The 19,601-nt window shown below is 35.8% G+C and overlaps 1 protein-coding gene across 2 annotated transcripts in view; it reads left to right on the top strand.

Annotated features, from left to right (window-relative positions):
• LOC138315937 (neuronal acetylcholine receptor subunit alpha-7-like) overlaps positions 1-19,601 on the top strand; it is a 72,993-nt gene that overhangs the window by 36,822 nt on the left and 16,570 nt on the right. Inside the window, exons 1-3 of one of the 2 annotated variants that reach the window (XM_069257356.1) lie at positions 9,361-9,412; positions 12,168-12,212; positions 12,589-12,698. In XM_069257356.1, coding sequence (XP_069113457.1) covers positions 9,374-9,412; positions 12,168-12,212; positions 12,589-12,698 — 194 coding nt within the window. In that variant the 5' untranslated portion in view covers positions 9,361-9,373. Of the gene's footprint in view, positions 1-9,360; positions 9,413-12,167; positions 12,213-12,588; positions 12,699-19,601 lie in introns of those variants that run through there. The other variant, XM_069257355.1, reaches the window with a different exon arrangement.

The following is a 19,601-nucleotide window of genomic DNA, read 5'->3' as shown; positions in this document are numbered from 1 at the left end:
ATTAACATTGGTGTTCAGTCTTAACTCTCAATGTGTAGAGATTGCGTTAACTGTCATCGGTATTCAGTCTTAACTCTCAATGTGTAGAGATTGCGTTAACTGTCATCGGTATTCAGTCTTAACTATCAATGTGTAGATATTGTGTTTTCCGTTTGTGTTTTGATAGGCATTCACATGTTCTCGAAAGACAATCCTCACACATAGCTTCCGCTACAATCCCCTAATTATTTCGGCATCACAAAAAGTTCATACAAAATGCGCATCAATTTCTATCATTAGCAGGTCTTGTTCCAAATCTGCTAACCTTATCACTTCCTTTCAGAAAATTCACGCCATGATACTTCATATCCTGTACTAATCGTCATTCGCATCAATTTTAATCAAGTACCGAAGGGCGTTTATCATTTCACGGGCTTCACATTAAAACATTACAGCTGGAAACAATCAGGCTATGGGGATTATCAAACTGTTTCACATCTTCATCAACCTTTTGATCAGGTAGTTGAATTTGATGGTGCTTTATTTGCGTTACTTAATAGTATTATTGTTTTAGTGTTTTTCTTAAATTAAGAATGCTGTGTAGAACGCACATAACCATTTGAGTAATTGAGCTTAAATATTTTTGGATATATCATAAACTATTCTAGCATTTATATCACTACATTTTTAATTTCATCGGGACATGAAAAAATTAGTTTGGAAAATATGTGAATTCGCGTAGCGGATTATCACAAAAGTTTGCAAATAAATTGATTTCATAACCCGATGAAATTAAAAAAAAATAACATGAATCCTTATGATTAATTTTTCAAACTGTTTGATAAAATAAAATATTAAACGTACTATTCCACTTACTTTGTTTAATGGATCAATTTTTTCCAAAATAATAGGCATTGTCGATGTCTTTATTGCGACATGACGATAACGTCGGGTTTCGATCCAATTCGGATTTTTGTCATCAAGAATAAGATCGATGTTGGATTTTCTTTCAATTTGAAATCTGTTATTGAAGTGATTATTTTGTAGGGTCTCTATATCTAAATATTAGGAATCAGTTCCCTACAATCAAAAGAGAAATGTTCTTGATAAACGTTCATTGTAAATTCTGTAATAGTGAATGGTGTATTATTACCAAGGCAACACACAATGACATTTTACAGTTTTGTCTTCAAACGAAATAATTGCTTTATCACTAAGGTAGACAGCGGACAGACAGACAGACAGACAGATATTCTTTATTTGCTCTAAGAGATTACGTTGTCTTGTCGTTTTCAACATTTTCACAGCTGAAAATTTCAGAGAACTGTTTACCTGTCCTATGATCTATGCATGAGGGAAACCGATCTTACCAGATGTCTTGTTTAATTTTTGGACAATGTGAAGCCACGATAGGGCACTAACTAGAGTGACAGATCCATCAATATCTACAAGCCTGTACTCTAACGGACACAGGCCGAACACAGGCCGGACACAACCTAGGTCAAAATCATCGCTGAAATATGTTACTGAACACAGCTCAACGCGAGGAAATTATTCATTGTAGGGATCCACATTGTAATCTGCTGTGTTAGATGGCGGGGAGTTCACAAGGTTGTGTACTATAGAAATAGTGGCCGAACCGGCCAGCACCTTGTCATATAGATGACACTTGTTTGTGACCGAGCATGATTGCCTGCTTATAATTGTGTAGCGACATTCAAATGGTTGACAGCATGTGTGTTCGATATTAACGCTTCCTATATATGTCTGCCTATTCAAAGCGACATCGCCTGACTTGAGGTAAAACATATCTTAACAGGCAAGACGCGGGATTTGATTATCTGAAGATATCTCTTAATTCACACAGTGCATCATATCATAAGTTTAAGAAAAAATAGATAATGCTGGCGTTAACTTGCATGGATAATAAGAACTGGAATACTGGCATCAATTGATAAAAGTATTTTGTAGGTATACGAATTAAAACAAAACGGTTTACAGCGGAGAAGATTAATAAACGCAATTGCGTCAGATAATTGGTTTGAATTGGACTGATGAGTTGAAAGTTTTGTTAATCTGTGAAATTATCTGGTTTTCATTTTTTGTAAGGTAAAGTTTCAAGTTCATTAAATTCAGATCAGTCAAAAACAAAATGTTCAGATGCTTCCCAAAGAATGAGAAATGCATGTAAAATTTCTACGAGAAGCAATTTAGATCGTTTTTGCTTTTAGAGTAAAGGAATGGACTATTTGACCAGATTTCCATCATCGACTAATCGTCATTCAGTAAGCTTTAAATGTTTCTCTTAAAACGTTCGTAATAGCATTAATTTACCTCTGCACTCTAGACACCATTGTATCTCCACGGACGTCGCCATGTTTTAGACAGTGGCGTGTTTGTCCATCACCTCAAGATACTTTAGGGCCTTTTGACGTTACATTACCTCTGTGAGTTGATGGTCAACATCATATGGGGATGGCAGACACATCAATCCTTATAATTCATTTTACTAAAGATAATCTCTTCAACATTTAAAATTCATTTTGGGACTCTTTTGTCTATGAAATTATTACGCCGTCATCTCAGCCAATCAGAAGCGACGTTACAAACGGCGACGCAATTTTTTCCTTTATGGGCTGATAAAGTAAATTTTTAAGCCAATGAAAATGCTCGTAACAAGCAAAATTGAATTATTGATTCGTAGAAATAATCCTTTGGAAAAGAAATAGAATTATACGTGTAAACGTACTTTATTTATCAAGTAATCTGGAAAATTGATTATAAGCATTCAACATTAATTAAGATAAATTGTGAAATAATACAAAAAATATACGTAAAAATATAGATAGATAGATTGATAGGTTGATAGATTAGAGATACAAATATTATAGGAATGAAACGATTGCTGACGTTACCGGGACGAGACTAATGAGATTTACGTAATGACAGTTCTGCTTTGGATTTTATAAGTGTTCGAAAATTCTTGAAATAATCTGTTCAGTTTCCACGGGACTCCAGTGATCGGTCATTGCATATATACTGTCTTATTGTAATAACGGAACCCTTTCATAATGCTACCTAAACAAGATTTATCACCAAATCAACTCCGAAGTTATTTCTGATTAGGCAAGCTAATCGTCCCTTTTCATAAATGTGAAGCGCGTAGTGTTTGTGGGATGTCCCGCCGATGAGACTTGGATTCTTTGATCGTGGCGATACCAATGGAGCAAATAGTATTCTTTGTTTCTTGGCGAATACCAGTTATATTTCATCGAGTGAGGTGGATATTTTTCAATCGTGCTTCGCCTCCATCTCACTCGATGAAGTATTACTGGTTTTCATCAATTCTATTTATTACATTTGTTTTCTCGTTCCTTTTACGGAAGAACATCACTACTAGTTCCGTCAAAGGTTATTGTATTTTACAGAGTTTTTTCCCTTATTTGCTATTATAATGTCGTATTTTTGTGAACATAACATAACGGCATATTTCTGAACAAAAAAAAATGACGTCATTTTGTGCACAAACTAATGGCGTAACAGTCAAATTGATATTTTCACTATCAATGGAGTGAAGTATATCGCTTTTATATTCACCGTAAAACCTTATATTTCACTGCGGAAAAAGTAATAAAGCACTTTAACAACAGTATTGTTCATTCTCCGTCAGTGTTCCTATAAAATATCTCCAACATGTGTATAACGAATTGTGCATATATAACGAAGGGATTTTGTTGGTCCCCTGACATTTGCTATAACCGTCACATAAAAAATTAATAAAATATAAAAGTCTATTCGCTGTTTTGCCGTCTGGCGCAGTGATAGTCAACTACCGCGCGGTATTTAGGACGACGTCGGGAAACATAATACGACCCGCGTTATGAAAATAAACATCTATTTATTTTAATCAAATCGTTCAGAAGTAGATGATAAATGTAGTATTAACGGTAAGTTAATATTTTTTAAGACTCTACAAAAATATCGATCTTGTTTTACATTCCCGTTTTAAAAATTAAAAGTCGTGTCGGAAAGGTAGTGGGCCTTTAAAGTTACTTGACAATGTTAGTATTTGTACACTCGACATCGATGTAGATTGGTCGATACTGTTTTTCTAACTTGAAAACCGTGATGTTTGTAAAACTGTCACCGGGAGCTAGTCTTTTGTCAGGAAAAGACATAAAGGAGAGTTATGTATAGACGTCTACGTACGACTGTCTAGCAGTAATGTTCGGTATTGTGTCGGAAAATGACCCGAGCATCTCCCCTGTCTGAAGTCTGATAGAGTTTCTTTATCTACTATCATACCGTGGAATGGCAGGCCAAGCTTTACCTTTAGCTGTCCACGTAATGCAGGCACGACTCCTTTGTGGATGAAATAAATAATAGTCTTCCGTCATTAACTGGATCTAACCTATTGATTAAGTGGTAGACGACAGGACGATCTCTTCAGATATGCCAGTAAAAATGGCGATCGATTTGTTCAACATTTGATCAGCTGGTGGGGTACATAAATAGCACACATTTATCATTATGTATACTTGAGGTGGACTAGGTGTTACTGTATTCCTGCCATTGTGTGTAATAAATTGGAACTTGGATTCAGTCCTTCATTTCATGTCACATATCAGTTGCAAGCTTTTTTACATATAAATATACCAGATGTGGAGTCCCTCGTGACTTGTTAGTCGTTCTGTCAACAGCCACGGTTATGTTTCCGAACAACATCACCAAAGATGTCATTTTATTGTCATCCGGTGTCATAATATACCCTTTTCAAACGCTCAATAAATGTAGGATCTTAAATTTGTGTTCATTTCATATGATATTTTATGAAAAGAGTCCAAGAGGTTTTTATTTGTGCGAGCCTTGGCGAGCATATTAGGCGGATTATGTGATAAAATTACTTTTTATGTGTCATTTTTGTGCGTGTTTTTCGGTAAACTATCAATATAATTGATGTTGATGCATTCTGCAGCATGGTTGTTATGAGTAACGTTGTACGCCTGGTACAAATTAAAATGACATCATGATGTTTTTTAAAATCGGTAAAATCACGTAATGTGTGCTGATATTTGATGTGCAAGTTTCTACGTGTACTGCTTTACACCCAATTAATGCATCCAAACGTGTAACATTTCAATCAGTGTAAGAGCTCTTTACCCTCCCTTCGGTTCGTACCATTGTTTTTACACAAAATCCAACTACCACATCCTATACTTTAATATTTTGACGTATGAAACTGTTTGAAGGTCACAATTTAACTTGTCTTCTAATGGAAGCACTGGCAATTGATCAAGGAAGGTGATATCTGGTTAAATGTGATTTCTCGCTGCCTTATCATGAATTAACACGACATATAAGATATCGCCAGACGGAGGTACTAAAGTGGAACCTAACAAATCCAAGGGCTGTTGAATAATAGACATGTGACTATTTGGCCTGATATGTGATTACGGATGGATGTTGATTAATACATCACTCCAGCTAATACTTAAGAGAGCGTCAGAATACATGGTGTTCAGCCATCGTTAATTTTTACTCCCTGCTTTTATGCGAAGTCTTATTGATTATACCTCAGTTAAACAAAGGATTCATTGTACAATTCAAATTCTTTTGATAAAATTATAAGTGGTATTGAAATAAGGACTAGACTAACGCTTTTAAGGTTTATAAAAATATCATTACGTGTGATGAAAATAGCATATTTAAAAATAAGAAAAATATCACCGTGTGTTTTTGGGACTAAAATTGATAATTGAAGTGCAAATAATTAGGAAATAAAAGCACAACTTGTTACACAACTCAATATAAACAATAATTGGATTGGTTTAGAAGGTTTAACTTCCAATTAACAGTAATGGTCATTTAAGGACATGTGTTGAATGTGTTATGGTGTGGAAATGTACATTTTGGGAGGCTGTGGTATAGTCATGTTGTGTCTCCTAGTAATTGTGGGATTCGTGCGTCCTATCATATGCTTTATCACTGAAGCATGCCGCCAAAGACATTCAAACAAACATACTTCACCCGGTCAGATTAAACTGCTGACAACGGGTAATTCAGTAGTCGTACTCCCTTAATGCTGAGCGCTAAAGAGGATCAGAAACTCAATACTACTTTTATAGCATTTGGTGTGTGTCTTGACCATTCTACAGAGGCCAGAAGTGGGGATGTATCAAGGAAGACGTCCGGGAGTTGAAAGTCAGTTAGAAAACAAAATAAGTAATATCCTAGATTAAGTCACCTTTTACGGTCATGTAACAGGAACAGCATGCTCAATTATGAAGCCCTATTTGCAAGGCAGATATAAACAATATTCGTTGCCAGGCCTAGTAAATGAGTGTAAACTTTTATGATAAAACAACACCACAATACTTTGGGTTTTTTTTGGTTGTGTAATTGTACAACCTGATTCGGTTTGCAATCAGCAGCGGGAAGAGTGAGCACACCTACAGTACCAGTGAAATATCAAAAGACTCTTTCATATGTAGATATGAAGGATAGAGAAATTATACCCGAGGGTCACAAAATGCTGCAAAACCCGCGGCTTGCAGAGGGTTTTATAACAATTTGTGATCCTCAGGGTAGAATATCACTATCATTCATATCATCGTATGAAAGAGTTTTTTCTCTGATACCTCGACGTTTAATTGCAAATTTACTACTACAATTTTCCGCCATTTTGAATTAAATTGGAAAAAACTGCGACTGCAAGTCGATTCTCCACACATGAAATTATGCGTTATACAATGTATTTACTTTTAAAATAAATCCAGCTTACTTTCTGAAGAATACATTGCACCTAGAAAATAGCAATTTTGTTGACGCTTTGACATCACGAGGCTTTATTGCATGGATAGCCATGTAAAACAGCTTCTGGCGACATGAGTACATTGTCCTGGAACAGCCACTATTACAGGTGTAGGTATGAGAGAAAACAGGATTTAGTATGCTGTTCTGTGCTCTATGTAATATATCGCATCAGTGTTACGTTGTAAAGTAACGGAAAGTTTACTGGAGTGGCTGTAAAAAATTATCTCGGTTGATAGTAAACGGAATAGCATTAAAAATCAATGCTCCTGAAATCACAGACAGGTTTCTTTATTAAATGACTCGTCTTGACACCTCGTACAATCCTCTTATCGGTATGCAATGATCTTCGTTAAGTGGATGTTCTTATTTAACTGCGATGTGTGCTTGTCTCTGATTACACTTTAACGTTATCTAACTTCAATAAACTATTTGAAAATGTTTGCTTGGTTGGTTGGTTGATGGATTAGATTTATGTCCTTTTAGGAGCTATGCCCAATTAAGGTCAAATCCGTGATTTAAGACACTACGATAAGTTCATGTTGTGATCTTTTGCCCCTTTTACAATGCTTTCTCACTGAATCATGCTGCCAAATACACAGTATAGAACAAACACACCTCGGAAATATTTGGCTTTTAAAAGTGATACTCAAAACGTTAAACCATGATTTTAACAGGTATATATTAGATAACAATATCCATATCTTTGAAATAAACCGTTACGCTTAGCTTTGAAAAGATAGACAACAGACCAAATGCAACAAATCTATAAAGTTTGCATTTTCTGATGACAACATATGAATACTTATGTCTCCATAATAATTTAGAACACATTGTGTATAATTGATGTCCTATCCGTGTATTTGATATTGATTACCATTGTGATCTGTACCCAGATCTGTGTTATTAATTGTTGGTGAGAGATTCCACCACCTCGATAGTCTGTCAGCTCCTACAGACACCAATACCAGGTAATGATGTGCGTCTCCCGACCAAATAGAATTACTGCCGAAATCGGAATTAGGTCTTACAACCGAGTACCACATTTTTACAACGACCATAAGAACATCACGTGTTTATCACTTACCCAACACGTGATCGAAAAATACCTTGGTTTCTCGAATAGCCAAAAATGACTTAGTCGATGTTTTACGCATACGTGTCCGTCATAGTATTTTTGAAAAGATATAGAAAGCTCCATGATACTCGTACTTTTCGAGCGGGTGTATACAATCTAACATGGTACATATATATAGTCTAAGCATGCCGGACAGGGTCATTTGTTAAGGATCTCAAGTTATGGCAGCCGTCCATTTCATACGGCTCATAATGTATTATACACATGCAAACCGCAAATCTGCAAATACGAACTTAATTGAACGATCGTCCATTACATCAAACGATACCTCGCCAAAGTACCTTGCAGAGGAAGGGAGCTTGACCAATCTTAGAAAATAGTCATATAGTAAATTTTCCAAATAAGCTTTAAACAAACTATGTAGACCGGGCCTGGAGGACGCCGGCACTAAAACCTTACCCAACCTCAGGTCTCTTGTGCCGGAACTGATTACCGGAACACACGTCGGGCCCTTATAAATCCTATTAAGGACGTATAAATCTTAATCAGGGCCATAGGATAGGTAATTTATACTCGTCTCCATTACCTTTGGGATATGTTCTGACTTTGAAGCAGCTGGCGTCTTGAGACGCAATTTGGGGAGCGAACTTTCAGCTTTACAAATAGATAAATAAAGCTTGTAAGCATAGCTTTCGAATACAAATTCAACAGTGTTTTTTTTAGTATTAGGTCGAAATTGACCAGATCAAAATCAGCACACCAGAAAATTATTCATAATGACTGCGACTATATTACGTAATGAAAAGAATAATTAGCATATGCTAATATGATGGAGCTTCTATGGACTTTGCATTCGTTCGCATTATATTTATATTTGTGTGACACAAGCTATGTGTACATATCGTACTTTGACTTTTGGAGTGTGTTCAAACATTGAATACCTATAAAAGTAAAAACCATGATGGCCAATGACAGAACAGTGTTATTAACATGTATACATATTTAAATATAATGAATACTTCTTTAATTTTACTATCCGTACCAAAAGATATATATATGATTCCATTGATACAACTAACTCTAAATCTCACAAAACTAGTCCGGATTGAAGCTTGTAGCAAGCTTTTGTCAATATATATTAGAAACTATTCTCCAATTAGTGACCCGCCTATCATAGCGTCGTGCCCCTAATTGACCACAATCTCTAACTATAGGGAGCATGTAAGTGGATCTTTCAACGGTCACGTGTCTCATAAGTCATAGTTTCCGTCTAAAGTTTATTTCATTTGATAATACCTCTTTTCATATTCCTTATGTCTCTCATTAATATTAGTACATCACGTGACAAAATATTTTATTCTGATTGACTACACACATGGCTACTATTTGCAATACTGCCCGGGCAAGCGGGTACTATTGAAGTGGCGCGAAATTGAACGTGAATGTATTGTGACGTCACCATTACATGACGTCATTATAACGTTGCGCTTCGACCAAGACGTGAAGATGGCGGACAGGCTGTTGTGTGCGGGGATGGGAGCAAATGTTACTGTTCTACAGAGGACAGTTCACTCATGTTCTATATTGATATACACACACACGTACTTTTAATCGTCATGAAGCTGAATCTCGTTTTATAGAAACACAGATTTCCGCGACAATTCATATGTTGTACATTTAACGTAATGATATGGTTTGGAAATGAAGATAGTGGTGCGAGGTGCCACTAAACGTGCTTCTGTTACGATGACATAAAATCAAGTCCCATCTGAGGGTGATGTACTAAACCCATTATGGCCTGTTTGAGAGGGCACTATTGCTTCATAGTATTGTCTCGTGATGAGATAGTGCCCTCGCCTTCGGCTCGGGCACTATTCCATCCCTCGACCAATACTAAGACGGCAATAGTGCCCTCTAAAATAGGCCATAATAGATAAATATATTTCTGTCCATGTGTCTTTCCCTAATCGCGTGTCTATCCTTAGATCTCGTTGTCCAGTCAAGGTTGGACATTGTAGATTATTTCATATCGTAAACTGTTGGGTAAAAAAATCGTATAGCCAGGTTCTCGGTTCTAAAACTTGGTGTGTTGGATGTTTTTGTCTGGGAGTTTGTTCTCCTGTCTCGTGTACAGATAGAATATGCACTTCACTGTTTTAATTCTAGAACCCTTAAGTTAAAAACTATAATTTTTCTCGGACCCCTCAGACCAAACACTGTGTTTAACTTGTCTTGGACATCGGTTCTCGGTAATATTCAGCAGACTTGATAAAGCAACAGAGGGTCCCACTAAAACATGCTGGATCATTTTAAAGAATCTAGATGTTAGGGTCTGTCTATATTATTAATGAACATTATGTACGCGTGTCATTATTCAGTAATTGTATTTTCAGTTTAATGTTATTATTTCTTGATTTGTGGAAACGGCGGTCACTAGTTTCTGTGTTTCTGTTTTTAACGGATCTTTAATGTCGGTATGGATATCGACGGGCGGGGGGAAGGGGAATAACCCAGTCTGGGGGGATAGCCTATAGCTATATGTACGATGAAGTATTTTATATTCTTTAATTCAGAAGATCTTCTTTGTATTTTTTTTACCGTAAATGCTAACATCAGGTGTTTTATGGTCTATTAATTTCATTGTTTTTATCAAGGCCCTGTCTCTTTTCATTAAGTGGAATCTCTTGTCCATTTATAGTGCTATCTCACTGAAACATGCGGCAAGACCACATTCCCCGCGGTATTATGACTGTACGCACTCGGTTTTGTCATTGATCATTAAAAATATCATATTCTAGTGGGACGTCATTAAACGTTTGGTAAATGCCGCTCTGGATCCATATATTACATGTACAATAGAATATGTGGGCGGATTAGTTAGTAGCTTTTTGCTAGACGCATGTTTCGGTCGACACCCGGTGTAAACATGTTCTCCTAGGAAGAGATGTGAGCCATTATAACATAACTGTATAATGATGAGCTGCAGTAGTTCTAATCACCATGAATTTATTCGGACAGTATGTTACCACTTCAGAGAAATAAATCAAAATCTTGCAATCGGGATATTTTGTAGTCAACAGCATGACTGATTTCTATTTTTGATAGAAAATTTGATATGAAGTCTTAATTTTCCTAGTTATTCGTTGCCTATATTTTCTTTTCTTTGGGGGATATTATATAGCTAGAATTCGACCTGTATACATGTCTTTAGGCTGCAGCACAGAACATTTTCAGCTCACCAATTTTAATGCGCGTTATCTCAGGCTTTCCGTTGAGCGCGTTTTCTTATACGGAGATACTCTGCTATGATTCGGAGCGCTTAACATTCAGTAAATGCAACAGAACCACATGTTCTGCCGTTGTCAGCATAATTTGCCTGTGTGGGATGTGCAGATCTCGTGCCCTTGAAGATATTTTTATATAGCAGATTTCAGCAAAAACAACACGCTCACACGATACAAAAATGTAACTCGTATTTCATTAATATTAGTTGTTGATAGGGCGTTAGGCATAAGAAATGGAACAGAATAAGAAAACCACATTGATATAAAACATGTAGACACGAATACGTAGTTAATCAGCCCAGTTAATTTCATTGCAAACACAAAATTACATTTTTGACATTTTTTGCTAAGGACTTTGTATATTCATTTCCGTGTGAACAGAAAATAGCAGATACTAGCCCTGTAACACGCACATAAGTTCCGAGCAAGATGTTAATCAAGCGTCCGTGTGACATGGATAAGAACCTTGCAAAGCTTTTAAGTTGGAAAACTATTGGATCAATTTCACAGAAAATCCCCCGTGTCCTACCACAATTATTTAATCAGAGATGCAGGACCTCCGGTCCATGCTAGCTTTGTAAGGCATCACTTTTTCTGTACCAGGTTTATAAAAGAAAAACCGTGGTACCACGATCGTGTTGTCGACGTCACATATTTCGTTTAGAAACATTGATCTATTGAAAAAAAATACTACCGGTTTGAGACACGATTTATTCTACAATCGATATGTGATACAAACTGGGAGTCCTAAGAAAGAAAATTGACCTACATTTGTAAGAACGTGTTACAGAATTACTTCCATATGTATCTGGTCTCTTACCTCTGGGTCACGGTATAAGACATTACAATCACTTAATCGCGTTGCATTTCTTCATACGATTAACCAACAACAAACCAATGGCATACATTACTATATTTTATATCTTTGTGTTAATTTCAAAAAGTTCCAAAGTATGCTTTTATTCAATAGTTTTTCAGTTAGTAGGAAAAGTTTAATTTTTGTATTTCTATTTCAGGATTTGAAAAACCAAGTACTTACGACCAACGCATGGCTAAGAATAGTATGTATATTGCAACGTCATCACTTTTTTTAACGCGGTTTATTTTTATGAAATCTATCTGCAGTGTTGTTCATATTTATTCGCGGATATGTTACATTTATTCGATGGTAAGTTGTGCTGTCTATAAAATTTGAAGCAGGCTTTAAACATTTGCCTTTAAGGGGCATATAATTAGATTTGATTTTTATTCGTATATAATAAATATCATGATTAAAAGTAAAGAGATAATTCCTTAAAATATTACTTTGATTACCATGTACCCGATCTAGTTACTACATTGTTCTTAATGCGCTCATCATGTATAAATTGATTACCATTATTGGTGTAGAATATTCATTTTGAATGACTTTAATCATTTTGTTTCTTTATCATGTAGACTTGGCATGATGAGTTTTTACACTGGAATAAGACTAAGTACGGAGGTCTGACAGAAATACTGGTATCTAGGAACGAGGTGTGGACACCGGACTTACTGGTAGAGAATACGTAAGTAAATAATATATAACTTATCTCAAACTCCAAATGGTAAAATCATTGTTGTATTGTTATTATCAGTGTGTTTTTTCTTGTTTGTCTATATGTTTATAGTTTTTATAATCATTTTTATAAAGAAGGAGAATCATCAGCCTTTTATATACAATATGCTTATACACTATTAGTATCATAATTGCGATTATCATTTGCATCACAATTGCTCATTTAAAAAACGAAAACGCCGAGATGAAATTAGAGAAGAGATAAAACGGTGGTAAATGAAACCTAGAATTGTGAAGCTGCCTGACCATTAGCTATATAACTTTCTTTCTGTGTCAGTAAAAATATGGTTTTTAAATAGTTGATCGCTCCCTATATGTCATATCATTTCTCATTCGCATTTTCAAAAGTTTGACCTCTTGGAATAAAGCCTATCAATCTTTCTTTTAATCCTATGGATGTTTCCTCCTACATGGATGTACATTTATAGCACAGCTTTCTGAACGTTTATCCGTAATAAGAATAGTTTCATCTGGAATTTGTGTATTGCTGTTAAATGTTATTTCATCGCATAAAATGTGTTCATTTTTAATGAGATCTACCAATAACATATCTAAAACAATGGTAGTCTAGTTAATCAACAACATCCATATCTAAAAGTAGTGATTGACTTCTTCGTTCTCGCTTAATCATGCTATTATGACAATTACTTCGATATCTCCAGACAATGTGGTATAAACGTGTCTATATAGCGTTATTGGTTCCGAAAGAGACACAACAATAAACATCATAATATTACATTATAAACGGAAACAGAGGTCAACCTAAAGGACGATTTATACTCGTCAGGTATAAGCACCAAGATATGTTTTAATTGACCAATATTTAAAATAATTTAAGGACATGATGAAAATTATATCAATATATCATATTGGCAGCGCAAATATAAGTGCACTCGTTCTATACAGTTCAATTCGAGGCCACGGTGGCGAGTGCCGACAAATGACTACAATATCTCCACCTCTGGGTGGCGTATTCGAATATCACATGTGGAACAGTTGCCTTGTAAAGACGTGTGGGTGTTTCTCTCTGGGTGCTCCGTCTTTCCTCGATCCATCATCTAAACCTGGCATGTCCTTAAATAGCCTTGTCTGTTGATAGGATGTTAAACTAATAAAACTAAACAAAATGCTCACCAAATTACTACTAGTCGCAGATGATACTATTTGAGTAGAAGCTAGTTAGTTTGTATCTGGTATTGTTGAAAACAACTTCCAAAAAACTACTCGCAGATGATATTATTTGAATAGAAGCTAGTTGGTTTGAATCTGGTATTGTAGAAAACATCTTCCAAAAAAGACCAAAGACAAAATGACGATTGACCAATTCGGACATCTAGGTAGATGTTTGACCAAAGGCTTTTCCAATAAATCGGTCCTCTGCCAGTAATACCAGGTGGACGCTTGATAATAAGCCTCGAAATGAGAAAATAATTAAGCGTCACAAATGATACTGATTTGATAACGGATACAGCTAATGATTCCCTAATCAAATAGAACGACATTAATCTGGATAGACGGACATACCAGCCTTATCAGTGTCCAGTTTGTATTGGTGGCCGACATCTCAGAGTCAACAGATACAGACTTTATATATTGGTACTACGTACGATGCAGTTAAAATGCTTCTGTTATCGGAACAAAGACCTTCAAACCTACGATGACAACAATAGGCTGTAGCCAATATAGTGATATGATTACAAAGAGTGTGTGATGTAAATACGAAGGGAGTGGTCTGGGCAAACGGGATGGTCAGTTTTCAGTATGATAGAAACATCAGTTTTACCAGTAATGGAACTCGGTAGGGTGTTGAACGAGTTACAATAGTGACATTCAGATAGTAAGTTGACGAGCAAAGAGCTCCATAGCACATATTTATAACACCCACCTGCTTCATTTAGCAGGAAAGAACTACCCCAAGATCATTTTTATATAATTTTTAAAAAAGAAAGTGGGATGCATTGAAACCAGAACGAAAATGCAAACATTGTTTGGAAAACATAATAAAGGGATTTGGAGGTTATTTGTTAACAAATAAAACCTGTGCTACAGTACATTTGCTCATTGGTCGTGAAATCGACATTCGAGAGAATAGTAATCTTATTCCAAAACGTACATTACCCCTTACGGTTTTGGATAGAATTTGTTATAACCGTGCTTTAATATCACCACAAAAAAGTAAAACAACTACAAAGCTATACTTTACAAATAACATTCCTTAAGATAATCAAAAGTATTAAAGGACATACATGCACGTGTATAACGGCATTTCAAATTCGTGGAAGAAAGTTGTCACAATCTACCTGACACCTGCCTCACCTAGTGTGACGAATGTCTCACCTAGTGTGACTAATGTCTCAACTAGTATGACTAATGTCTCACCTAGTGTGACTAATGTCTCAAGTATAGTATGATATGCTCACCAGTTGACCTGTCTCACCTAGTATGACTAGTCTCACCTAGTATGACTAATGTCTCACCTAGTATGACTAATGTCTCACCTAGTATGACTAATGTCTCACCTAGTATGACTAATGTCTCACCTAGTATGACTAATGTCTCACCTAGTATGACTAATGTCTCACCTAGTATGACTAATGTCTCACCTAGTATGACTAATGTCTCACCTAGTATGACTAATGTCTCACCTAGTATGAACTGTCTCACCTAGTATGACTAATGTCTCACCTAGTATGACTAATGTCTCACCTAGTATGACTAATGTCTCACCTAGTATGACTAATGTCTCACCTAGTATGACTAATGTCTCACCTAGTATGACTAATGTCTCACCTAGTATGACTAATGTCTCACCTAGTATGACTAATGTCTCACCTAGTATGACTAATGTCTCACCTAGTATGACTAATGTCTCACCTAATGCTTAGTATGACTAATGTCTCACCTAGTATGACTAATGTCTCACCTAGTATGACTAATGTCTCACCTAGTATGACTAATGTCTCACCTAGTATGACTAATGTCTCACCTAGCATGACTAATGTCTCACCTAGTATGACTAAACTAATGTCTCACCTAGTATGACTAATGTCTCACCTAGTATGACTAATGTCTCACCTAGTATGACTAATGTCTCACCTAGTATGACTAATGTCTCACCTAGTATGACTAATGTCTCACCTAGTATGACTAATGTCTCACCTAGTATGACTAATGTCTCACCTAGTATGACTAATGTCTCACCTAGTATGACTAATGTCTCACCTAGTATGACTAATGTATCACCTAGTATGACTAATGTCTCACCTAGTATGACTAATGTCTCACCTAGTATGACTAATGTCTCACCTAGTATGACTAATGTCTCACCTAGTATGACTAATGTCTCACCTAGTATGACTAATGTTCACCTAGTATGACTAATGTCTCACCTAGTATGACTAATGTCTCACCTAGTATGACTAATGTCTCACCTAGTATGACTAATGTCTCACCTAGTATGACTAATGTCTCACCTAGTATGACTAATGTCTCACCTAGTATGACTAAACCTAGTATGACTAATGTCTCACCTAGTGTGACTAATGTCTCACCTAGTATGACTAATGTATCACCTAGTATGACTAATGTCTCACCTAGTATGACTAATGTCTCACCTAGTATGACTAATGTCTCACCTAGTATGACTAATGTCTCACCTAGTATGACTAATGTCTCACCTAGTATGACTAATGTCTCACCTAGTATGACTGTCTCACCTAGTATGACTAATGTCTCACCTAGTATGACTAATGTCTCACCTAGTATGACTAATGTCTCACCTAGTATGACTAATGTCTCACCTAGTATGACTAATGTCTCACCTAGTATGACTAATGTCTCACCTAGTATGACTAATGTCTCACCTAGTATGACTAATGTCTCACCTAGTATGACTAATGTCTCACCTAGTGTGACTAATGTCTCACCTAGTATGACTAATGTATCACCTAGTATGACTAATGTCTCACCTAGTATGACTAATGTCTCACCTAGTATGACTAATGTCTCACCTAGTATGACTAATGTATCACCTAGTATGACTAATGTCTCACCTAGTATGACTAATGTATCACCTAGTATGACTAATGTCTCACCTAGTATGACTAATGTATCACCTAGTATGACTAATGTCTCACCTAGTATGACTAATGTATCACCTAGTATGACTAATGTCTCACCTAGTATGACTAATGTCTCACCTAGTATGACTAATGTCTCACCTAGTATGACTAATGTCTCACCTAGTATGACTAATGTCTCACCTAGTATGACTAATGTCTCACCTAGTATGACTAATGTCTCACCTAGTATGACTAATGTCTCACCTAGTATGACTAATGTCTCACCTAGTATGTAATGTTCACAGTTGACTAATGTCTCACCTAGTATGACTAATGTCTCACCTAGTATGACTAATGTCTCACCTAGTATGACTAATGTCTCACCTAGTATGACTAATGTCTCACCTAGTATGACTAATGTCTCACCTAGTATGACCAATGTCTCACCTAGTATGACTAATGTCTCACCTAGTATGACTAAACCTAGTATGACTAATGTCTCACCTAGTATGACTAATGTCTCACCTAGTATGACTAATGTCTCACCTAGTATGACTAATGTCTCACCTAGTATGACTAATGTCTCACCTAGTATGACTAATGTCTCACCTAGTATGACTAATGTCTCACCTAGTATGACTAATGTCTCACCTAGTATGACTAATGTCTCACCTAGTATGACCAATGTCTCACCTAGTATGACTAATGTCTCACCTAGTATGACTAATGTCTCACCTAGTATGACTAATGTCTCACCTAGTATAACTAATGTATCACCTAGTGTGACTAATGTCTCACCTAGTATAACTAATGTATCACCTAGTATGACTAATGTCTCACCTAGTATGACTAATGTCTCACCTAGTATGACTAATGTCTCACCTAGTATGACTAATGTCTCACCTAGTATGACTAATGTCTCACCTAGTATGACTAATGTCTCACCTAGTATGACTAATGTCTCACCTAGTATGACTAATGTCTCACCTAGTATGACTAATGTCTCACCTAGTATGACTAATGTCTCACCTAGTATGACTAGTCTCACCTAGTATGACTAATGTCTCACCTAGTATGACTAATGTCTCACCTAATACTAAACTAGTATGACTAATGTCTCACCTAGTATGACTAACCTAGTATGACTAATGTCTCACTATTGCTCACCTAGTATGACCAATGTCTCATCTAGTGTAATTAATTCCTAGTGACGACTTTCTTGTCGTCTAAAACACAAGGCCACAGTAATCCCTGTCGAACTGATTAACCGACACACTGGCTTCGTCGCATTGCATCAGGTTCCTTCACAATACAACATTGTGTATTATCCGGCGAACATGCAGTCAATCTACTTTGCTAATCTTAATTGCCTATAAATAACAGTTTATCTAGGATAGTGTCAGCGTGTAGAGACGATATATCTATCATAGTCAACATCCAATGGTAGGTGTAGGTATTCTGTAGGAAAGCTTGTCACACGTGACCTTTCGTCGTGCCTGGCTGATGACTTTTTTGACAAACGCATGTTATTTTTGAGTCACATACATATTCTATTTCAGAATTGTCAAAAATGACAGTGTTTGAGAAAATATTAAAAGTAATTTAGTGTCTTTTGTGATAGAAAAAAATGAATAAAAATAACTTGCATATACAAAGAGGATACAAAGGGCATTTCTTGCATATACAAATAAGATAGAAAGGATATTAAGTATTTCTTGGGGATTCCTATTTTTTAACAGAATATTTATAAAACGCTCACATTCACGTTTATATTTGAATATACACAATCTTGTAATAATACTAGATAATATAGAAGTAGTAATAAATAATCTAGTATATATATATATATATATATATATATATATATATATAAAGGATCACTTATTGGAATACCATACAATGTTAATTGATTTAGATTTCCCTACAATTCTTCGCTATTCATGAGCATAGATCATGAATGTGTCATGTTTTTACCTATACATTTATAACCGCTAAGGACAATTACCAAACAGATAGTTTCTGCCACCCCAGCAAATACAGGGTAAAAAGATAATTTGATGCACAACTTCCTTGTCTGAATGATTCTCTAACAACAATAACCAGGAATAAATTATCTTTACGACGTCTAGTTCTTCATCCCAGTAATACCAATGAAGTGTTGAGATATTTTGAGCTTTTTACAGGGCAACGACCGTAAGCTACAAGTCAAATCAATATGTTTTCAATGGTAGAGTAACTGAGAAATAGGAATTGCGAACTAAAATCGAATTAAGCTGCTTAAGGGTAATTGATAGAACAGTTTATTTTATACACAAATCACTTTTACACTTTATAGAGATTCTGCTTATCACCAAAATGAAATTCACTGAGATAATAATCTATTAAAGAGTTTATATCGGTGTTGTGGTACAATAGAGAAGTCTTTTACAGCATATTGCGAATCTAACAAACATTCACAAGGCTCAAAGTAACATATATACATTGTACGCATCAACTTCTTATAAATACATGGATTGAATATAGGTCAAATGTGGAAATAGTTTACAGTGTTTGAAATGTGATATAAGTATACTTCTTAGTTTTTCTAAGCATTTTCTTCGGTTTAAAAATTGTGGATTATGTAAAGATACATGATACATATGTCAGAGAATGATTTTTATGTGACGTTTTGAGGACTAATACAGTATGTGCACTATCATCGTCATCGACAAATGGCCAGACCGCATATTTATCTGATGGTGATGACAGTGTATTTCGCCGGTTTCGTAACATACATCATTACGTAAATTCTG

This window comes from Argopecten irradians, chromosome 2 (assembly GCF_041381155.1).
Source record: "Argopecten irradians isolate NY chromosome 2, Ai_NY, whole genome shotgun sequence".
NCBI lineage: Eukaryota > Metazoa > Mollusca > Bivalvia > Pectinida > Pectinidae > Argopecten > Argopecten irradians.
The sequence above is the reverse complement of the archived record's forward strand: the minus strand, read 5'-3'. Positions and strand labels throughout refer to the sequence as shown.